Here is a 22,319-nt window from a genome sequence, read left to right as displayed (position 1 = left end):
CATTTTAAATTGGCTTGCTTCTCTTATTTGGTGATAAGTAACCTGATGGATTTTAGGTCCAGTGCGCTACAATGGCTGTAATCTGACCCCTCTCCATGTTGGGCTGTGGCTTATAGGACTTGTAGTCCAAAAACACCTGGCTGCATGATCTTGCATGGGGCCAGAAATATTCCCCTCATCACGCCATGTACATTTTCTTATTTGCCTGGATGCGGAAAACAGATGACGAGAACCGACAAACCATTCTGCCTCCCCTCCCTGTGTCAGAGCCTCACAACAAGCTGTCACAAACCTCCCACTGAGGAGGATGGTGGTGGTCCTATTCTGAAGAAAAAAAAAAAACACCTGGAATCCATTTTTTTAAGGTGGGGTCTTTATTCCAATTAAAAAGTACATCCACAAGAACCGGCGGCTCTCAAACTGTCACTCAGCAATACTCAAGGAGAGTCGGCCCTCTCCCACCCACCAGCACACAAACGTCGGCCACTTCCAAGCAGAATAAAAATAGTTCTCCTACCCTGGCGTACAAAACGCGCGGATTTTCTCTTTAAAACCAGGCCCACCTGGCCGAAAGCCGTTTCTGCACGCCAGGGCATCTTGCAAATGTCCTGAAATTTCCAATCCTCTAAATTTTAGATACATTTTTAAAATGTGTGTTATGTCTGCTCTTTGTTTTACTTGGTAAAAGAATTGTCGTTTCTGTCACAGAACAGAAGAGTTAACAGCCAAAGGTGGTGGGTTTTTCCCCCTCCTAAAAATACAGATAAACACTCAGTTTCCAATTATTAATTCATTTAGCAGAGATCCTCGTGTCGAGAAGGAAGGTGGGACCTGTTCCAACCCTCCTCCTTGTGTGAATAAAAATACTTTAAAATTCTCCTTTGTTCAGGGGAAGAAGAAAAAAAGAAAATCAGGTAGCAGCCGTAAACCGTCTGCAGATCCCACGCTGGCAGTGTGGGAGCTGGAGACACTGAAATAATGTAGGAGTTGTAAAACAGGCTTGGGTGGAAGAGATGGATATGTTTTGCTCCGAGTGGTCTTCACACAAATCAAAGCATCTACACTAGAGATGGGCACGAAACACCAGGTGCTATAAAATACATAGACTAACAATGAGCACGAACCGGCGATTCGTGCCGGTTCGTTTATCAGCCAAATGGGTGTTTCACAGTTCAGAGCCCTGCCTCCTCTAGCAGGCGCCCTCTCAAAAGCAATGCCCGGCTTCCCTGCCCAACCTCCTCCGGGTGCTGCCTATAAGCGGGCGCCTGCCAGAGGAGGTGGGGCTTTGAAGCCTCAAACACCTGTTTGGCCAATAAACGAACTGGCATGAATCGCCAGTTTGTGCCCATCATTAGTCTACATATTTTTATAGCATCTGGCTGAATGAAGACATGCAGTCTCAGAAGGGAACTCCAGACACACCCCACTAACCAGTGCTCTTGTGCGGTCATGCAGAAGAGAGGCAGCACAGTCGCACTGTTTTGGCGTGAGGCTGCGTCCTTGGCAACAGCGCCTTGAAAAACTGGCTGGTTTTCACCCGGAACCTCTAAGCCAACATGCCCTCCTCCCCTTCGAGACAGACGAGCTGCAAAGGCGGCTGCTCTCTCGCAAGGCAAGCCCCTTTCCACTTGGCGGGGGATCCCAGCCCATCGTGGCTGTGAGGTGCAGATCAGCAGGCGGCAACATCAGCTCCCGTCTCTTTGGGCGGGCGTCTGCTGGGCCAGCTCTCAAAGAGAAGGGGGGGAAGGCCATTGCCACAACAAACAGCTGCAACCCTGAAAGTGCGCAAACGCAAGAAACGCTTTGGTCACCTTCGACTGTTAGCCTACGCTCTCCCGCCGCTTTGCAAGTGAACCCTGCCCGAACATCGGTTGCCCTGCCAGAGCGAGCAAGGCCACCCGTGTGTGTGTGTGTGTGTGTGTGTGTGTGTGTCATCTTGTTCTGGGCCGAACCAGCACAGGGGCGCAGCAGAGCCAAAAAGACCTCTTGGCTATGAAGTCAGCATCTTCCACACACACACACACTCAAAAAGAGGCCACCACCGCTCTCTGCCCTCGGATCAACTACCTGCGCAGCTTCCCCTCATCCCACAAGCGTGTCTGGCTATAGACCTGGCTATAGACCTGCGAGATTCTTGAGGGTCTCCATGCCAGATTTACAGCCCATCCTGTCCCCCTCACTCCTCAGATCGGGGCAGGGAGAGAAGAAAAAGGACGAGTTAAAGAGCTCCGTTAACTCTGCAACGCTACAAAGAGCAATCTCTGGAAAGGGCGGTTGTTCCCCTTCCTTACTGGAGAGAAACCTACAACATTCTAGCAAACGGAAAATGAAAAACAAAAATCTCAATTCATGTAAACTAATTTTTTAAACAGAGCGAGTTTCTCTCTCTTAAAAAACCCTACATATAGGTATATATTTTTATATATACTTGAACTTTTAAAACATGTTTAAGAAGTGATTCCCCGTCAGAGATAAGAACCAGTGTGTGTCCTTCCTAATTAATTGCCTGTGGGTTTTTTTTTTTTTTGGCATTTTTAGAATTAGAGAGATCTTCCCATTTTAAGGCTGAACCCCCAAAAAAAGAAAAGTCAACAATTACTGTAAACATTTCTTTCCCCTTGATTTTTTTTTTCTGTCTCTAAACCAAGTCTGGTCACCATTTTCTCTTTTTTGTTTGAAGATGAGGTAATTTCTGTGTATTTGTTTTCTCTAAAGATGTCCCCCTTTGTGTGTGCGACCGAGACTCGTGCCAGTCAGAATGCTGATCCCATCGTACTGGGGGAGGGTGTGCAGGCTGGCTGCGGCCGACGGCCCGTTCAGTTGGCGATTTTCTCAATTTCATCCAGATCATCTGTATCCAGTTTGTGGATCTTCTTGTCTACGTGAAAAAGGGAAATAAAAGAGTCAGAGCTACAGCAAAGAGAGGAAGATTTCCCCACCACCCGGCCACCCAGACAGAACCAAAGAACTGTGAGGTTTGGAAAGGGGACCGAGGGTCATCTGGTCCAACTCCCCCCCCCCAAAAAAATTAGGACATCCCCTTCTTCGTGAAATGTGACATGTTGAACTCCAACTCCAGGGAGCGGATACCTAGAAAAGCAGGCTTTCCAAAGCTTAGGAAGGGGAGGCACAAAGAAGACCCTTTCGTTTCCCAAAACTAAGTGCCAAGATTTAAAAAATTCAAGGAGTATTCCTCTTTTATAAACCCACTGCGAAAGGGAACAGCCTTCTGGAAAGGCCCTGTTTTGGCAAGAGGCCCTGTGCTAACCACAATCCAGTTATTGGGGGGGGGGGGGGAACCACACAAAACCCTCTAATTTTGAATGTGGGATATTGTGTTTCTATACCTCTGGTTCAAGAGGCCTGGACATGGCCCGAGATGGCTGCACAATATCACACATGAGTTGCCAGCAGGAAAAAAAGGATGTCAAACTTTACAAAGCCAAGGGCAGCCTGAACGTTGACAACACAGACGGCAGCAGTCTAGACAGGCTCCCCAACTTTGGGTCACCCAGGCTTTCTTGAACTGCAACTCCCAGAAGCCTTCACCACTCGCTGTGTTGGCTGGGGCTTCTGGGAGCTGCAGTCTGAGATCTCCTGATCTAGAGGGCTTTCGGTAGGAAGAAAGCGAGGGGCGAACAGAGGTGTTGCAGGGACTCCACATGCAGCCCACGAGCGGTATTTAGCACCCCATCCCTATTGCCAGCCTAATCAGAAGGAATAGGAATTTTTGGTGCTGCAGATGTTTGGGGCTACAACTCTCACGGAGCCTGCACGAGTAGTGGGACTGTCAAATATTTTTCATTATACCTCCCAGAATTCACCAGGAAATCCCCCGCCCCCAGTCAAAATTAAAATCCATGTCCTCTGAGGAGTTTCAGCTCATGCTCAATGTGCCTTGGCAAGTCTCTCTAGAGAGCAACTGTCATTCAGCGGAAACAGTTGGAAAGGAGTGACAGTGTATAAGCTTCATGGGAGCTGCAAGGGTTCAGGGGACTTTTTGAGAGGCACCCTAATGAGCAGGAGAGGCTACTTACTAGTCCCCTAATCCCTTGCAGTTCCTGTGACATTTATCTCCTCCCATTCACGACCTGCTTCTTCAGGCTAAGGACAGCTGCTCCAGAGACTTGTTGAGAGGCACATCTGTGTTCTGAAACTCTACTGAGGACTTGGATTTTTTTTTTAGCTACAACAACCAGAATTCTGGCTGGGGGAATTCTTGGCAAACCCTGGGAACAGTCGTGAGAAAAATCCGGACGTTCTCTGCCTATGTCTCACGCTGACCATTAGTCATGCTGGCTGGGGCTTCTAGAGTCTCTGCTCACTAGAGTCCCTCAGCCCTACAAAGAGGGTCCCCAGCGTCTGTTCTGGAAGCACAGGAGGATCTTATTTCAGACCCCACCCTTGGGTATGTATCCAAGCAGCTCCTGCAGTCTTCCGGAGGGGAAAGCCTGGCTGAGATCAACTGGCCTCCAGCTCTGACCAAGAAATAAGCCAGGGCAAACGTACTGAAATGCTCCTGGATCCTGTTGAGGATGTTCATGCTGTGCTTGCTGTCCACCATGTTGATGGCCAAGCCCCGCTTGCCGAAGCGACCCGTGCGGCCGATGCGGTGAAGGTACGTCTCGTTGTCGGGATTCCCGTCTTTATCCACCGGGAGATCGAAGTTGATGACCACGGAGACCTGCTCCACGTCGATCCCTAAAGGAGGAAAGGGTGCAAAAATGAGTTGACAGTACATCGCTAAAACATGCTCCTCGGTAAATCTGGGTAGCCACTGACTGCACCCAAATACTAAGAACACAACATGACAGGCTGAAACGGTGTGGTGGTAAAGAAAGAGGACAGAGATAACAGTAGGACCGCGGTATCCCCAGGGAGGGGAGGGGGTCCAAAAAACACAGAAATCTCAAACACAATAGTCTCTGGCTCCCTCTAGTGGATCTTGTGGAGGTGGGGAGGTCCTAATGTACTGAAGAAATAGTGTCTTTTCATGCTTTTCCTTCATTTTTAACACTTCTTTCCAATAAGTGGAAGATGGCACACACAGCACTCCTTCTCCTCCCTTTGTCCTCAGAACAGTCTTACAAGGCTGGCCAGCCTGAGGAAGAGGGACTAGCCCAAGACAGCCCAGTGACTTTCATAGCTCAGTGCTACCTCGAATGTGCTGTGGGTATTCGTAGGTATTAAAAAGAGAAAAAAATTTGTGGGGAGGGGGGCATTCCTAGGGCATGCTAGGGAGCCACAGACCGCGTTTTGCCCACTGAAAAATCCCTTTTTCATTTTAAAAACCTGCATCAGGGAAGCCTTTTCAGGCATCCCCTGTGGCCATCCGACAATAAATCACAACCTCTCAGAAGGAAAGAATTGTGGGGCTGGAAGGGACCCCCTTTGGACCATTTGAGTCCAGCCCCCATCAAAGAGGTCCACGGAGGGAATCGAACTCCCAACCTCTGGCCCTGCAGCTAGAGAGACCGAAACCATAGAGCTACCCAGTGTGAATGTGAAAGCTAGACAATGAAGAAAGCTGAAAGGGAAAGAATGGATTGGTTGGAAATGTGCTGGAGGAGAGCTTTGTGGATGCTGACGGAAAGATGAGCCCGTGGGTCCTGGAGCCAATCGAGCCTGGACGATCTCTGGAGGCAAAAATGTTGAAGCCGAGGCTGTCCTACTTCGGGCATGAGAAGACAAAACTTACCGGAAAAGACAGTAATGCCAGGAAAAGATGAACACAGCAGGAAAATCACTCTGTCCACCCCAAGACACTGGGTACTTGGACATGTGGATTAACCGATGCGCTCTTGCCCATACCAGTGTCTTTCTCTGGCCCTCTACAAAGGGCCAGCTGGAAAGACTCTGGCCGGAGAGACGGTCATCATTTTGAAGTCCCCTGACATGCACTTAAGAGGCCAAGGAAGCACTTCAAAATGGAGACTCCCTCCCCTCCGGGCAAGCACAACTCTTCGCTAAATCTTTGGAGGCTTCAAAAGAATATTGGGGCCAGTGGAACGGGCTCCAGGGTTGGCCTCCTGGACCAGCAGAGGCAGCCAAAGAGGCTTTGCCGGATTGGAACAAAGAGAGGCGCTGTGCATCGCCGTTACCTCGGGCGCAGACGTTCGTGGTGACCAGAACCTTCTCCTTGCCCTCACGGAAGCGCTCGATCACGGCGGCTCGCTGCTCCACCATCATCTCGCCACTCAGGAGAGCCACTTGGTGACCTTCCTTGGAGAGCTCCCCTGCTAGCCAGCCGGCCGTCTTGCGAGTCTGCGGGAACGGGAACGAGAAGCATTAGCCCCCTCTCGAGGAACCAAAAGTACAAGCGATCTTAACGCTCCCTTCCTCTGAACTGCTAACGGGGGGTGAGAGAGGGTGTTGCTCCCTCTCTCACCCCCGTTCCACACATTGGGCCTGTGTAGGTGGATGTATAGCTGGGAGAGATCTTCCTTAACTAAAGAGTTCCTGCTTCCAACCTGGGGCTCACCCAGCTTGCATGCAATAAGACTGATTACATGCCAGTTGGATGAGCCAAGGGACAGAAGGAAGTCTTTAATTACCAAAATTCCACCCCCATGACATCATCACCTTTACACAGGCATAAGTCACAAAACATAATTTTGGCTGATTAGTGCACAAATGGTTCTCATTTTTATTAAAAAAATAAATTACATATTGATGTACAAATCCAGAACAGACCTTTCTTGCCTGCTTATCTCCAACCACCTCACTTAGAGTGAGCCAAGACCCAACACTTTTAATTTTGCACGGGACGCACCCTGCCTTCTTCTTTCGCAGTTACTTACATGACAGAAAATCATCGCTTGGGCAATTGTGATGGCGCCGTAGATGTTGCAGAGGGCGTGGAATTTCTCCTCCCGGCTGTTGCAGAGGACGTAGTATTGCTTGATGGTGTCCAGCGTTTCTTCCTCCCGCTTGAGCTTGATGATATTGGGGTCAGGGACCACTTTCTCGGCGAACTTCCACACCGAGTCTTCGAAGGTGGCCGAGAAAAGCAACATCTGGCAATCGCGAGGAAGCATCCTGCGAGAGGGAGGCAGAAAGCGAAGGCACGGCTGATCCTCAGCTGAATCCATCAAGAATGGATCAGCTTTGCTAGGCCACAACAAAAGGACATCTTGCGGCATGCTCTCCGAGCCAACCAGATGTTCCCAGGAGGGGAGTCAGAAGGGCCCACCCCTTCTGCCCATCTCTAGATATCCTCCTCGTGTGCCTTCAAGTCCATTCTGACTTAGGGTGACCCTTTTCCAGGATTCTTCAGGTGGGAAAGTGCTCAGAAGCGGTTTCCCCTTCCCTTCTTCTGGGGGTTCCCTGGGACGGTGCAACTTGCCCAAGGCTACACAGGCTCCTTCTACTCACAGGAGGCCCAGTGGGGGAATCAAACTCCCAACCTCTGGCTCCATAGCCAGAGACCTTAACCACTGAGAGACACTGCCTCAAAACAAGGAAGTCCCAGGTTGCCACAACCATGGACAGACTTACTCTCCAGTCACTGGTCTAATCCCTTTCCGAGTCCTATTGGCCAACAACTGCACCGGATTTTGGCCTTGGGATACTGGAGGTTGGCTCAGAAGACACATGGAGCACACCAGCTTGGGAAAAAGGATTCCAGGTCAAGAAATTTTATGAATGAAGTGTTGTATTGACTCTTGTTGCATCGTGAGGCATTCAAGAGAAAACGTACTCCATTTTCTCTTGAATGCCTCCAGCGCTAGAACACTCACCACCTCCCCCCGAGGTTCCCTTGTACTGCTCTAACCATTAAGTGTTTCCTGATATTCAGCTGGAACCTAGCTTCCTGCAGCTCGAGCCCATTATTGATGACCAGATCTTGCCCTTCTTCTGTAGGACTACTTTTCAAGTCTTTCAAAAGTGCCATCCTGTCTCCCTTCCATCTTCTATTCTCAAGGCTAAGCAGGCCCAGTTCTTTCCGTCTTTCCTCAAGGGACTTAGTCTCCAGTCCCCTGATCCTCCTTGTTACCCTCCTTTGAACTTGCTCCATTTTGTCGGCTTCCTCCTCCTCTGAGGGTGGTGTCCGGAAATGGACCCAATACTCCAGAGGAGGCCTATCCCGTGCTGAATACAGGGGGATGAACACCTTGTACGCTCTAGGAAAGGTAACCAGTTGCTTCTAAGACACTAGCAAGAAATTGCTTCTCCAGCAATGTAAGGAGCAACAAAGAAATGACTTAAAAAAAAGAGAGCGCCATCTTACCTCTGGATCCGGATGCTCTGATCCTGGTGCCCCTGGGTGGCTATCATGACGTCCGCCTCGTCCAGGACGAAGACCCGGATCTTCTTGGGGTCGATAAACTTCAGCTTGGAGCACCAGTCCAAGACGGTGCCCGGGGTGCCGATGACAATCTGCTCGGCAATCTTCTGGCCACGCTCCACTGGGAATGGAGAAGACCGAGACCTGTTTTTGCTGCAGGAGAACCTCGGAGTGGTGGTGGTGGGGGGAATGACCCACGTTCACCCGGCGAAGGGACAAAGGGACAACTCAAAACGGCAGAGTTATCTCCTCTCCAGGCTTATAAGACAAAGATGATGACAGAGACCTGGGCAGCCACCCTCAAGAACCACTCCCAAGCGGCATTCAGCCCATGGGCAAAAAGAAAAAAGGTTTCCTACTTTTCTCCCAGAAGTCAGAAGGATATGATCTGGGTATTTTTACCCTCTTGCTTTTTAAAGGCCTGGAAGGAGCCTCCCTGAACAGTGGGGAACAGGTGGCAAGTCAACCCGGAGGCCTCCCGGACAACGCCACTTCCAGGTGCGTGGCACCGCACACTTGTGGATGTGCTGAAGGACTCAATGGTCTGATGAGAGCTGCGATGGTCTCCCTCGGATCGCCCCGGTGTTCCTGGACAGCACCTCGGCCAGCACAACCAGTGGTGAAGGCAGCCAGGCGTTGCCGTCCAGGAACACCGGTGGGACCCAAGGTGGGGCACCACTGTTTGAGGACCACAAATGACAATAATTTCTAACGCTTTAATTCGGGCAATGCTCTGGTAGAAACTGAGGGAGGAGAGTTATTTCATTTATTTAAAGTCTAGGCAGCCCCTTGAACCGTAACAGATGCTTATGCTACAGATGACACAAGCCACCAAACTCCATCCAAAAGCCCCTAAATCTGTGCTTACGTTTGTTGCCCCGGACGGCGTAGGCCAGCCTCAGCTCCGGATAAAACTTGCCCATCTGTTCAATCACCTTTCCCGTCTGGAGGGCCAACTCGTACGTGGGCGAAAGGCACAGACACTGGAAAAGGAAAGAGGCGAGATGGGGACACGCGTCTAACGAAAGAGACTCTTGGCGTCCTCCTGTGGCACGCGGACTCCCCCTCCCACGGACTCTCCCGCGAAGCTGCACGGCCAGGAGGAGCCTGCGCGGGTGTTCTGACGGACCCCTCACCCCCCCCGAGCAGCTCTGCAGAAAGCTTGAATAAGGGCCGCCTTTGCTGTCTAAGAACAGAGCGAAGGTGCACAAGGACAGAGGGATGAAAAAACAGACAGGCGGGGTGGGGGGGAAATCCCAAGCCATATATATATCTATGACTGCCCTGTATCTCTGTCCCTTCGTATTAGTGTTGTGATTGCCTTATAAAGCTAGCTTGTTATTATGCTGAATGTCTTTTGTTGGGCATGGGCTATAATAATCAACGAAACAAAGCGCTAGTGAGCGAGAGCGAGAGAATGAGACCACTGACTCTCTTCGGAGAAGCCATAAAGGGTCTAGCATCCAGGGGATTTTACCTGCGGATATTTGTTTTCGGGTTCCACTCTGCTAAGCATTGCCAAGACAAAAGCCGCCGTCTTGCCTGTCCCGGACTGAGACTGCGCAATCAGGTTCTGGGGACTGGAAAAACGCACCAAAGTTCAAGAATTAGTTGCCATTACAGTGCCGAGGCTCAAAAAGGAACTAGTAACCACTACCGTTCCTGACTCACAGAGGAGGGACAGGATCTGTTCTCAATCATCCCAGAGTGCAGGACACACAACAATGGGCTCAAGGGACAGGAAGCCAGATTTCGGTTGAAGATCGGGAAAAATTTCCTATCTGTTAGAGCAGTACGACAAGGGAACTCATGACCTCGGGAGGTGGTGGGCGCTCCAACCAAGGGCAAGGAAGGTCTGCGTCTCCCACCCAGGTGGGAGCCTGCCTAGAGACACAGGTAGCCCGTTTGGAGTCTTCCCGCCCCCCCAATAGAAGAAATATGGCGTCCAGAAGAAAACCATGTTGGTGCGCATAGAGGAACAGGAAACATGCCACCCATCATCGCTTTCTCGCACATCAGCGCCATCGGTTCTGGAAGGGCCAAAGCCCAGGGACAAAGCGCAGACTTCACACACCCAGGAGTTTTTTGGGTTCAATCCTGAACATCTCTAGAAGGGGCTGGAAAAGCATCCTGCCCGAAGCCCCGGACAACCGGCCCGAGCCACAACTAACCAGGCGGTCCCACTCCCTGGAAGAAGGCTTTAGTTCCGCCCAAGACAGATTCTCCCCTTCCTTCAATTCGGGCGAGACCGTCTCCTCCGCGAGACCCCCCGAGCACGGAAGGTGCAGGACAGTCCCAAGGCTCTGCATTGCAGCAGCCCCATCACGGCTTCAGAAAGGCACCCAGCCGACTGAGGGGGATGATGCCCAGCAAGGAGAGGTGACTCGGACGAGAGGACATGGAAGGGTGATTCTTTGGGACATGGGTCTGTCCTGGGGCCAGCCAACACGCCTCCACCTCCAGAGCCCTCTCCTTTCCCCCGGCCACGGGAGCCTGTGATACGTACGGTTCTGCGAGCATCATGGGCAGGGCGTTCTCCTGGATCTTTGACGGCCGGTTGAAACCCATGGCATAGACGCCCTGCAGGAGTTGGGGCTTCCTGGAAGGCAGAAGGGAAGTTAAGGAAGGACCCCCAGGAACCGAGCCAAGCTGAGCTCCATCATCGCTGCCATCCCCAAATCGATTGCATTTCCTTTTCTGGACTCCTCTGGGCCTGTTTCCTCCTTTAACCCCCAGGTAACCCATGAATGACTATTATAAGCGACCAATGGAGCTTTCCGCAAGAGCAGAAGCTGTCCCACATCCAGGCGGGGGCAACCACCATGGCCCGAGGGGAACCTGTCGTCCCTGCTGGTTCTGCACCTCCGAGCCTTGCCCCCCCCCCCGCAAATCTGAAGGCACAGCAGAGGCAAAAGAATAAGTTCATACACCGCAGGTGCCATATCTCCACAGGATCGGTATCTGTGGTTTCACTTATCCGCAGTCTGAATATATTAAAAGAAAAAAAAAAAACCTAGAAATACATATTTTCACGATGCATTTACCAGAACTGGCCACGAGAGGGAGGCAGAGACCATGCTGTGTATTCTTGTTGTTGATGTATACAAGACACAGGTACCAAAATGCTTGCTTTTAGCTCTGTTGTATAATTAATAACAATAATGTCCTGTCAAGTCAGTTTGGATTTAGGATGACTCTTGCCAGGGTTTTCCAGGCAGAGAAGAATCCACAGCAGTTTCCCCTTCCCTTTTTCTGGGGGTGCCCTGGGACAGAGCAGCTGGCCCAAGGCCACCCAGGCTGGCTCTTCTCTCTGGAACCAAACTCCCAAACTATTGAGCTGTCTGGCCAAAGACCTAAACCACTGAGCTATCTGGCTAGCTTTAGGGCAGTAAAAAAGAGGGTATCTTCTTAATCAGCACATGTAATGTTTGATTGATGCAACTATTAAAAAATATATATATCATTTTAGATATACAGTAGAACTAATCCTTGCCCCAGATCACAAACATATCACGCCCACCTCTCTTCTGCACAGATTCAAGGAGGCAACGGAGTTCTGTTTAGCTCCCTGCGCTCACAAATGTGTGCGCTCACACAATACGCACATGTGAGACTCAATTCTGCTGCTCAAGCTATGTTTTTGCACCATGTCTTTGGGGTGCATGGGGGTGCCCCCCTGCCCAGCCAGAAACCTTCAAAAAGCAGCTTTCTCAAGCTGTGCAATGAACTACACCTTGTGTGGATGTGAAAGCAGCGCTTACGGTAAAGACCCCCTCCTCTGCTCACGGCCATTCACCCTTGTTGAAAAAACCATCCCCGACAGTCACTTTGTGTCTGGGTGAGAAGAGGGTGACTGATTTTGGGGGGGGGGAGCACTTTGTGGGGTTCACTTTGTGAGCAGCAGAGAGCTCAAAAGAGGGGATCCCGCATAGACCACCTTGATTTCTGCCAGAAGCACCACATCCCACATTCATAACCCAGAGTGTCTGTTTGTTTTTTGGAAGAATCGAGTCCTTGTATCTTACGTTAGTGAATTAAGATGGCAATTTACAAGTCTGAGAAACAGAGGCCTCTGCAAAACCCTGGCCTTTCACGGCAGTTGCCAGGGAGACAAAAGTTGCCACCGCGGAAAAGCAGAGACTCGAGTGTAATTAGTGCCATCTTTGAGGCTCTCAGCTAAAGCTGTGGCCGTCGGCAGACAAAGAGGGCCTGGCCAAAAGCATCTTGACGCACTTCGAGAGGGAACAAAGCCGCCTCGCAATGCCGGTGGGCCAAAGATCGGGCAAAAATGCCACCCGGAAAGCAATTAAGGGAGGAACGGCAAGGAAGACACCCGGGAGCTGAACATGCAGGGAGCGGCCACGCGCCAAGTGTTCGTCCCGCCAGCCCCCCTGGCAGGGACAACGCACAGAAGGGCACGGCCAGCTTTGGAGGCCTGATGCAGGAAGCACAAAACGGTAAATTGAGAAAACTGTGTTGCAGATGGGGAGGGGAATCAGGAGTAGATGTAAATCCACCCCAAATTTGAAAGGGATTACACGTAGATAAGAATCACCTACATGCTCATTTTGTTTTGAATGCTGATAGTTACTGTTCTGTTTGCCTCCAGGACCCCTACAACACAATGGCAAAGGGGCCTTCCCTGTGGCTGCTGCCAGAGACTGTGGAACTTCCTCCGACTGGAGGCCAGCCTGGCCCCGTCTTGGCTCTCCTTCCGCAAGCAGGCCAACATCTTCCTCTTCAGGCAGGCTTTCCCTCAGTGACTGGCTATCTGAGTGGGGTTCTTATTGCCCCAGGCGATACTATCTTAAGCGGGCATTTCCCAGTCATTCTGTCTCCTCTCATTACAACAGGACCACTGTATCCACGGGATCAGTATCTGCTGATTCACCTATCTACAGTCAGAAAATATGCAAAAGATTAAAATAAACATCTTAGAAATATATATTCCTAAAGATGAAGTTATCAGAACTGGCCACAAGAAGGAGCCAAAAACCACGCTATGCATAGCATTCACAATTGCAATAGTGTTTGCTCTAATTTGCGTTTTTCAGCCTTGGCAAGTGGGGGGATTGGAACGGGCTCCCCTGTGGATACAGGAGGTTCCTACTGTACAAAGAAAAAAAAGGCCCTTGAGTTCTAGGGCAGGTAGCGAGGCGTTTAGGCTGTCTCAGCGCTCTGGCTGTTGCTTCTCCCCAGTCCCACCCAGCCTGGTGATGGATTTTAGGAGCTGTAATCCAGAAAAGGAACAACGATGGACAGAGGAAAACAACAGGGATCTATGTGTGTGCGTCTAATGCTGCCTCGGAGGGAAAGCCGAGAGGGGTACTTACAGGCGCAGCTCCTCGAAGGACTTGACGGAGTAGAGAGGCGACGTGGGGTCCCTCTGAAGCACCTCTACTTGGTTAGTGTTGTCCACCAGGTTGCTGCGGATCAGCTTGTTCAGCAACGACTGGGCCGCTCGGTCCTCTGACGGTGCCAGGATCCAAAAAAGGGGGAAAGGAGTTGGTGACGGGAGAGAGAGCAGCTACCTTCAGCATATCTGATTGCTGACACTCTCAAGCAATAATCGTGCAATGGATTTCAGTATTGAACTAATGGGTAGCTCTGAGGTCTAGATCTCTAGCTGCAGAGCCAGAGGTTGGAAGTTTGATTCTCCCACTGGGCCTCCTGGACAGGGTCTGGACTTCATGATCCAGAGGCTGTCCCTTCCAGTTCTGCGGTTCTAAAATGATAAGATTATAAGCTCCCGGGTCCACAAAGCACGGCTTTTGTTCTCTGAAAAGTACGTTTTCCACGCTATGGGATCAGCAGTGGAAGCGTGATATCCAATGACATCTAAATGTTACAACTGCGCCTGTTTCCACCAAGCGCTTGAAGGTATGGTTAGCTTAAAAGAGGGTTTGGCTGTTTATTGCCGGGGGCGGGGAGTCCATCTGCCGGGAGACCATTCAGAAAATCTACCAACTGGGAGGGGGGGAATCTCTATTTTTCTGTTTTCCCTCCCCTTTTAAACTGAAATAATTCTAGGCTAGTTCATGCTCTGAATGTGCCTACTGCAAACACACATTAGTGCCACAGGGAGTTCAGAGTCTCTTATGAAGGCACTCCAGAGTCATTGGTTATTGGCTCAAAGCATTAAGGACCAGAAGAGTTTCAAAGTTGAAAAGAGGTGGCAATTAAACATCCTGAAAATGGGCCAGGTGAGTTTAGGGCTAAGATTTAAGGAGGAACAGGGCAAAGGACGTGAATTCATTGCTCCCTTGGATTGCACAGGTCTGAACAGCACGATTTTGGCTACACATGGATATTTTTTCCAATAAATAAATAGTCAATAAACACTGTGCTCTCCTGGCCAGCCAGAACCCCAGGAGTTCAACACCGAAGGCTCCAAAGTGGTCTCCTTGCCCCCAAACACAAGATCTCATCACTCAAGCCTCTAAATGGGACTTCAACAACTTTTCACTGACGAAGCCCCACATGTTTTCCTCTACTCTTTTGCCTCCACCAGCTCAGTGGGTTACAGATCACGGAGAGATCCAGGCCACGCCAAAGTTTCTTCAGTCGACACCTTTGACCAGTAATCAGAGACAAGGGACTGTGGAAAGTTAAGGAGGCTGGCGCATTGAAAGGAGCCCTGGTGTGCAGGCCAGGAAAAGTTCTGGCATGGAACGGAAGCTCTGGTTTGCCGATTAAGCATGGAGGAAAGGCTGAGTCAACCTTAAGCCAGCGATCTGAACCCAGGATCAAATTCAGGTTAGGAGCAGAGTCTTGGCTGCAGGACTGCAGTTTAACCACGGCATCACGAGGCTCTCAAGACTTAGACAGAGATCTTCTCCTTCACTTAATACCTGCCATTTTTCTTTTCTTCTCAAATAGAGCCTTGTCTATTGTGGAAAGAATATTCAGAGGCAAGAAAAGAAAAAAACAACAACCCAAAACCCAGCTCTCCTGGGTTTTGGGATATGAACCAGGAGTGTCCTAATGCCTGCCGTCCAGGATGAATAAAAATCCATGATTTTAAAAAAAATCTGATTTAAATTTTTAAATTTTTTAAATTGCATCTTTTTTAAAAAAAAGAATGAAACGTCAAAAATATCTGATGTTTTAAATTTAAATCATGACTTAAATCCATTTCAATCAGATCTGCCCTGCGGCTACTATTTCCTCCTCTATTCCGAGCTGAGGAAACTCACCTTTTTCCTCCTCTTCAGCCTTCTCCACGTTGTCGTCTGCCTTGACAACAGCCCCTGGAAAGAGATTGCAAGCAAAGATTGCAAGAAGGTCAAACGGAACAGGGAAGGCGCAACCGAGCACGCGGCCTTGCTGGGCTCCGGAAGGATTTCTGCTGCCTGATGAAGCCACCCGTGCAAGGCCTTCAGCTCCGCAACCGTTTGAGCCCTCTGGAGGCCAGGTTCAGCCGCTGGGCCACAAGTTGCTAACCTTTTATTGAGATGCACAGAAACCCAGTTCCATAAAACAAGTGAGAATTTTGCCATCCATCCATCCATCTCTATTATTACTCCACCTTTCTATCAATACTAAAAATACATTCCAAGAAGTGAGGCATAAAAACTCAGGCAGTCACAGTCATTGAGGGAAACGTTTGCCGGAAGAGAAAGGGTCTTGGCCTGCTTGCGGAAAGACAGCCGAGATGGGGCCAGGCAGGCCTGCCTCTAGTGGCAGGGAGTTCCAAAGTTTCCGGGAGCAGCCACCAAGAAGGCCCTCTTCGGTGTCCCTGTGAGAGTGGTGGGGCCGAAAGAGAGGGTTGCCCCAATTGCCTCAAACAAATAAAAGCATGCACCCGCCAGAAGGTCTTCCTAACCTCTTGAGCCAACTGTGTGGATGCTTTTAGATCTGTGGTGGCAATTCGGCAGGCCACAAGATATGCACGGCCCAGGAACAATATGTCCGACATGGAACCTCCTGAATATCGACGAAACTCAGCCCCCGAATGGACCATCCTGCCTCAGAAGGTTCCAGAGGGTGCCATCCTCCATTTTAATGTTGCTTATCTGGGCTCAAAGCAGCATTTTTCCAAACTAGAAAGAAGCCTTCTCATCATGTCTGGCTTTGAAAGAAGGGACAGGGACAGCCTACAGATGTCTCACAAGGGAGTGGGGGGGGTGACCCCCGGGTTCTCCCGCAGCTGCCCACCACTGATTTAGTCCTTTTTCTCAGGGGGCAGAGCCAAAGTCTCCTTCCACTGCAGGGAGGGAGGAATCTGCAGACAGGGTGATGATGACCAAAGCCACGATGAACTTACCATTGGAGTCCGGCTTGAGTTTCTCATCCTTCAGGTTCAAGGTGCTCAACTAGGAGAGGAAAGCAGAGATGAGAGGGCTTGCCAGTTAAAAGCTGCAGCAGCTAAAGTATCATGATTAACGTTTTGCATCAATTTGCAAAGTACATTTCACATCTTGAAACTTTTTGGTTTACTCAAGCCAAATCCTTTGACCCTTACAGACAAAAAAGGAAGCTATCATGTGCAGTAAGACTCCCCTATCCGAGGGATCAGCATCTGCTGATTCGCTTACCCATGGTCTGAAAATATTCAAACGAAAATCCTAGAAATATATATTTCTAAAGATGGAGGATAGGTTCCTGTTGTTGTTTTTTAAGCCCTCTAGAGAGAACATGATTCGAAAAGAGGTGTCAGGAATAGAGGGTGCAATAAAAGTGCAGGATTGTGCTTTCTCATTCTTTCTAAAAAAACACCCCACTCAGACATATTTTTTGTGTATTTTACTACATCCCTACCCTTCTAGGAGCAGCGTATGTCAAGGGAGCAGGAGGGGTGTCAAGGGAGCCAACGTGTCACGCCATGCAACCTTTGAAAAGGTCTCTTTGTTTCTAGAATTTGCTGGCCACTGCGGCTTTGTATTTATGCCCTGGAAGGATGGGATTCGTACCGCAGGCCTTGAGCAACGGGCACTCGGTTTCAGTCCGGCAGAGGTCAGAAATGTGGCTGAGTCAGAACTTGGGCAGGTTCCTTGCCTTGAACTAAAATGCCGTTTAATGGACTGACCAGGCCACTAACTTCGCTCAAATAAATAATATTCAGGTTTTTTAATTATGGCAAAACCCTGAGAAAAGCATTTGACGAGTAGCTTTGGATGGGGACAGTTGCCCTTCAGCAGGCACACAACATTTTAAATGGAATACGGAAACGGTCTCTCGAACTAATTACAAATTACTTCCACCAGTTTAATTCCACTTTTCTCATATGACTTCATACAAAGAACCAATATCAAGAAACATAACCAATCAGTGATAATAAATCATTACACACTTATTCCCTGTGCTTGATGAGTCAATTTAAATAGATGGTAATGTGCTTTTTAAAGTTTGTGTTTATGTGTGCATTCAAAATATTTTTACCCCGTCTTTCTCTTAAAAAAGAACCCAAGGCTGTGTTCAAAGTAACCTTTTCTCCTTTTTGCTACTGTATCTTCTCTTATCTATTTTATCTGTACCCATGCATGATTTTGCCATGAGGTACCCTGAATCTTTCTTTCTTTCACATCATTCAAATATTTAAAGCAAAACACAATTAAGTACACAAATACTGAAAAGGATCAAACAAACACCAGCCTAAAAATGGTAAAAGAGTAATACTAGAAATACACTCAACACAGGAAAGCACAACCATCCAGTTTAAAAATCCCATTTAGGCAGCCACTCAATGAAGGGCAAGCTTGCCTGGAGAGAAAGGTCTTGGCCTGCAAAGATGGAAGGAGAGCCAAGACGGGGCCAGCCTGGCCTCTTGTGGCAGGGAGTTCCAGAGTCTCTGGGAGCAACCAACGAGGAGGCCTCTCTGCCGTGTCCTATCAAATGGATCTGGGAAGGTGGTGGGACCAAGAGAAAGGGCACCTCCTGATGATCTGAACACCCGAGCAGGCTCGTCAAGAGAGACGCGGTCCTTGAGATCGCTTGGACCCGAGCCGTTGAGGGCTTCATAGGTTAAAACCAGCACTTTGAATTGTGGCCGGAAACAAATCAGCAGCCAATGAGGCTGCTGTCACAGGGGTTTTTATGTGAGACCCCCCCCCGTGAACCATCCGGCTGCTCTGCTTTGCTTTGGACCCTATGGCACAAATTAGATCAAACAGATCACTAGGAATCAATGGTGAGCAAAGTTTGTAGAGGGGTCTTGCTATATCAAGGGGGGGTCTCTGCCCCCCCCGCAAGACACCGTCACCCATCAGGTCTTGTCGTCTGTTTAGGAACCTCGCTCTGCTCGGTCTGGATGAGGCCTCCTTGCCTTTCGGTGCCTTCTACCCTCAGCAAAAGCCCAGCAGGAACGAACCAGGGACTCGTGGGAGGGCACTGCTTGTTCGCCTGAAGCTAGGATCCCAGCGCCCCTGGGGGGGAGGGGATTTGTGGTGTGCCCCCAGAGCGACCTAGGGTTTGGGGCACCGCTCTCTCTTTTTTAAAACCAGTCCTTAGGAGTGGTACTTTGTGATCCTTCTGAGCTCTAGATCAGTGGTTCTTAACCTTGGGTTACTCAGCTGTTTTTTGACTGCAACTCCCAGAAGCCTTCACCACCAGCTGTGCTGGCTGGGGTTTCTGGGAGCTGTAGTTCAAAAACACCTGAGTAACCCAAGGTTAAGAACCACTGCTCTAGAGATGTTGTCCTCTTTAAAGGAGAAAGACAGGATCAGCCTCTAAGCTAGCAAGTGGCCAGGAAAGGAGATGCTCCGCTCTCTTCCAGGCCCCTCCATCTCTCCTTTCCCCCTTGGGCATCTCATGTGCTTCATAAGCCCCCCCCACACACACAAGCCATGGAGGCACGGCATGTCCAGGGTTGGAATCATGGTCAGAAAGATGTGGGTTCAAATCCTGCTCTCAGCCCTGCCGTTTCACCCACCTCACCAGGTTAGCTTGAGGAGGCGAACACGGGCCCGCGTGGGATGAGCTGGATGGAAGGCGACCCAGGCAAGCCCCCCCACCCCGCCAGAGGCTCTGGGACTACAACGCCAGGGATGCCAGGCGGAGGAGCATGGGAGCTGTCATTCCAACAAGCAGCCTTCCTCCAGACCGAGGTGGGGCCAAGTCTCCCAATGTCCCCCCCCCCACGAAGCAGCCAACGGTCTGGGGAGGATGGGCACTGTAGTCCCGGCGCAGCTTTGGGGGGGGAGGCTGCCGGCGGAGTCTTTCCGGCCCCTCCTTCCCTCTCCTCACCGACTCAGCGGCCGCTTCCTGCTCGTCCACCGCCAAAGCCCACGAGTCCGTCGCCATGCTCGCCCGAAAAAGACCGAGAGAGAGAGAGAGAGAGAGAGAGATGGAGGGAGGGAAGCCGGAAGCCGAAACCAGGTCGGGCAGACGCCTCTCGCTGCAGCGGCGCCGCCGGGAGGGACTGCGCAGGCGCAGCAGGCAAGGAAGCGGCTGCCAAGCGTCCCGTTTCCCAAAAGGTCCCTAGGAAACTCCGGCCGAGCGCCTGGCGTTCCGGGAACTATTATTACTCTGTATAAAACAAATACAGTAAAGGCGAAAAGAGAAGTACAGTACTTTAAACTCAGAACACATAATCCAGTAAGTATGAAGCGCCCCCTTTTGATGGAACCAAAAGGTGTCCTTCAGAGCCTGGGCCCCTTTTCTCTCACCAAGGAAAGCCACTCTCGGTCTTGGGTTTTTTCCCTTTGCGTTTCTCAAAGACACCTTCTAAAAATAAACAACACCTGTTCATTCTTGCAGTAGTCATTATTCCCCCCCCCCAATCTGTATTGGTGTCTCTAAACATGTTTCCCATAGCCATCCTTGGGCACATCCAGAAGCTATTATTTTTATTGAGTATTTTAACTCCTCTACACAGTTGAGTGGGTTTTTTTCATTGCCGTCTCACCTATGTAAAAATATAACTGGGAAAAGTTATTTTGGAGTGCTACATCTCTTGGGGGGGGGTTATGGGAGTTGCAAGCGCGTATTAAGTGCTCTCATGGGACTCCCAACTTATGGCGATCCTAACAGGGCGTGTGAGATGTTCAGGCAGTGGTTTTACCCTTAGCATCTCCAGTGAGTTTGTATAGCTGTGTCAGGATTTGAACCCAGATCCCTTGAATCCTCATTGGATATGAAACAAATGTATTTATTGCATGAACTTACATACCAGCCCATTAATGCAAAGCACCATTCTGGCTGGTTAACAAACAATCAAATCAAACACCTAATAAGATAACGAACAAAGATAATAGATTAAGGAGAAATAATATCAAAGGGCTGGCTCTCAATCTGGGAGTTGTGGTCTGGAAAAAAAGGTCAGTTTCCCCAAGCTGCGTGCGAAAGTGTTCTCCGTGGTTCCATCCGATTCGGGGTCTTCTAACCTTGCATTCAGTTTATTGCAAAATAAAACAAAGATGGGGAGAGATAAACTTTTAAAAAGAGCTTTGCGGGATTTGAGACAAGGCTGGTCAAGTAACTCCAGCATTTTCGGTTGGTCATGTCAGGGTCAAAAAGAAGAGCAGGGAGCTGGTCCTTGAGCTGCAATTGCAAAAGAGTGTGGACATAATGTTTGTGTGTGGAAGATTAGCAAGTGAAACAGATAATGCAGATTTTTCAGCAATGCTGGTCTAAATCACCAGTGTCTTTACGGTGAACCCGTGAGCCTTAGTATCATTGGACAGCAGAGCCCCTGGCATGAAACCCACCAGATATAATAAAATCAAATTTCTTCCTCCAGCATCTTGGCTCTAAGGGACCCAGAGAAGCAGGGTGACTCCATGAGATGTCATCCTGAGACCCAGGTGGCACAACAAACGACCAGTTGCCTGTGGAAAGTTCATCAGAGAAATGGAAATGTAATTGTGCTTCTTGCCCCCATGTAACCGATGTACAAAAGGGGTATTGCCTCCTAGACTGCAGGTGATCCAAATGCCCATGAATTAATATGATGTTAACGCTGCTCTTACGATCCCCTTGAGTTGGAATGGACTTATAGCAACCCTAATAGGGCATCAGAGGGACATAAAATGTTCATGGGATGGTTTTACCTGCTTCACAGCCACCCGCCCACCCATGCGTTTTCATAGCCGAGAGGATATTTGAAATGAGGACTCCCAAGTCCTCGTCTGTCTACATTTGGGTAGTAAATCCCATCACTTAACTGTGCTTTTTAAAAACTATTTATGTGTTGTATTTTTCTTAAACGAAAAAACTAAAAAAGTTCTCTGGGAAACATGCAAAACTTCAAAAACAGATAAAAGTAAACTATCAAAATGATAGAGCCACCGTATAGTAAAACTAGCAGCAATTTAGAAACATGACAGCATATATAAAACCCAAGTGTTTGGGGGACAAAACAAGGATCTAATTCAGTGGTTCCCAAACTTTTTTAAAAAAATCACAGGTCAGTTTGTTTACTGGCCACTGGCTGCAGCTCCCCAGTACAGTGGGACTGCCATATCCACGGGATCAGTACCCACGGTTTCTCTTATCCGCTGCCTGAAAAAAATCAAATCAAAATAAAATGAAACACATCAATCCACTTTCCCATAAATCCATTTCCCCACGGCTGGCCACTAGAGGGGACCAGAAACAATGCTATATGTAGGTGGCTTAATCATGGACAAGCTTTTCACCCAGGAAAGCAGCTTCTGGAAAAATGGAGAAGGGGGCATGCTTATTTTATTTTTATTTTTTTGCAGGGAGGGTGCAGGAAAGGCTCCTTTGCAAACAGGAGGGCAAGAAACCCGGTCTTTTGGCACGACCAGCCCAGCGCTTCCTCTCTGCACCATGCATGGACACCAGAGAAAGTGCAAGCAAATGCTTTGTGATACTTTGGGTGATGGAGGGAGGAAGGGAAGGGGGAAGGGGGAGAGGATTTGCATGGTGCCCCTGAAACTCTGATCTAGTTGGATGCTGTTCCAGGTCACCTGAAGCCTGCAAGATGCCTCCTTGCGTCTCAGAGAGAAGGCATATATTTTTCATCCTCCCAGGGCTGAGTTGCTTTCTGTCATCATATGTGCCACGTTCTTCTAGCGCAATGGCTTAGCCAGAGGTAGGGAGTTTGCTTACCCCACTGGGCCTCCTTGAC

General features: G+C 49.5%; 1 protein-coding gene across 1 annotated transcript; it reads right to left on the bottom strand.

Moving 5' to 3' along the window:
- Window positions 1–355: 355 nt before the first annotated feature.
- Window positions 356–19,646, bottom strand: LOC110072622 (ATP-dependent RNA helicase DDX19B). Its single transcript, XM_020781129.3, has 12 exons — window positions 19,472–19,646; window positions 16,554–16,602; window positions 15,484–15,537; window positions 13,621–13,756; window positions 10,794–10,886; window positions 9,765–9,867; window positions 9,156–9,270; window positions 8,231–8,408; window positions 6,801–7,038; window positions 6,102–6,264; window positions 4,510–4,701; window positions 356–2,878 (listed from the first exon to the last, which is right to left on the bottom strand). The coding sequence occupies exons 1-12, from the start codon at window positions 19,526–19,528 to the stop codon at window positions 2,817–2,819; spliced, it is 1,440 nt and encodes a 479-aa protein (XP_020636788.3). The 5' UTR covers window positions 19,529–19,646; the 3' UTR covers window positions 356–2,816.
- Between the last annotated feature and the right edge of the window lie 2,673 nt (window positions 19,647–22,319).

The sequence above is a fragment of the Pogona vitticeps genome, chromosome 7 (genome assembly GCF_051106095.1).
Source record: "Pogona vitticeps strain Pit_001003342236 chromosome 7, PviZW2.1, whole genome shotgun sequence".
NCBI lineage: Eukaryota > Metazoa > Chordata > Lepidosauria > Squamata > Agamidae > Pogona > Pogona vitticeps.
The sequence above is the reverse complement of the archived record's forward strand: the minus strand, read 5'-3'. Positions and strand labels throughout refer to the sequence as shown.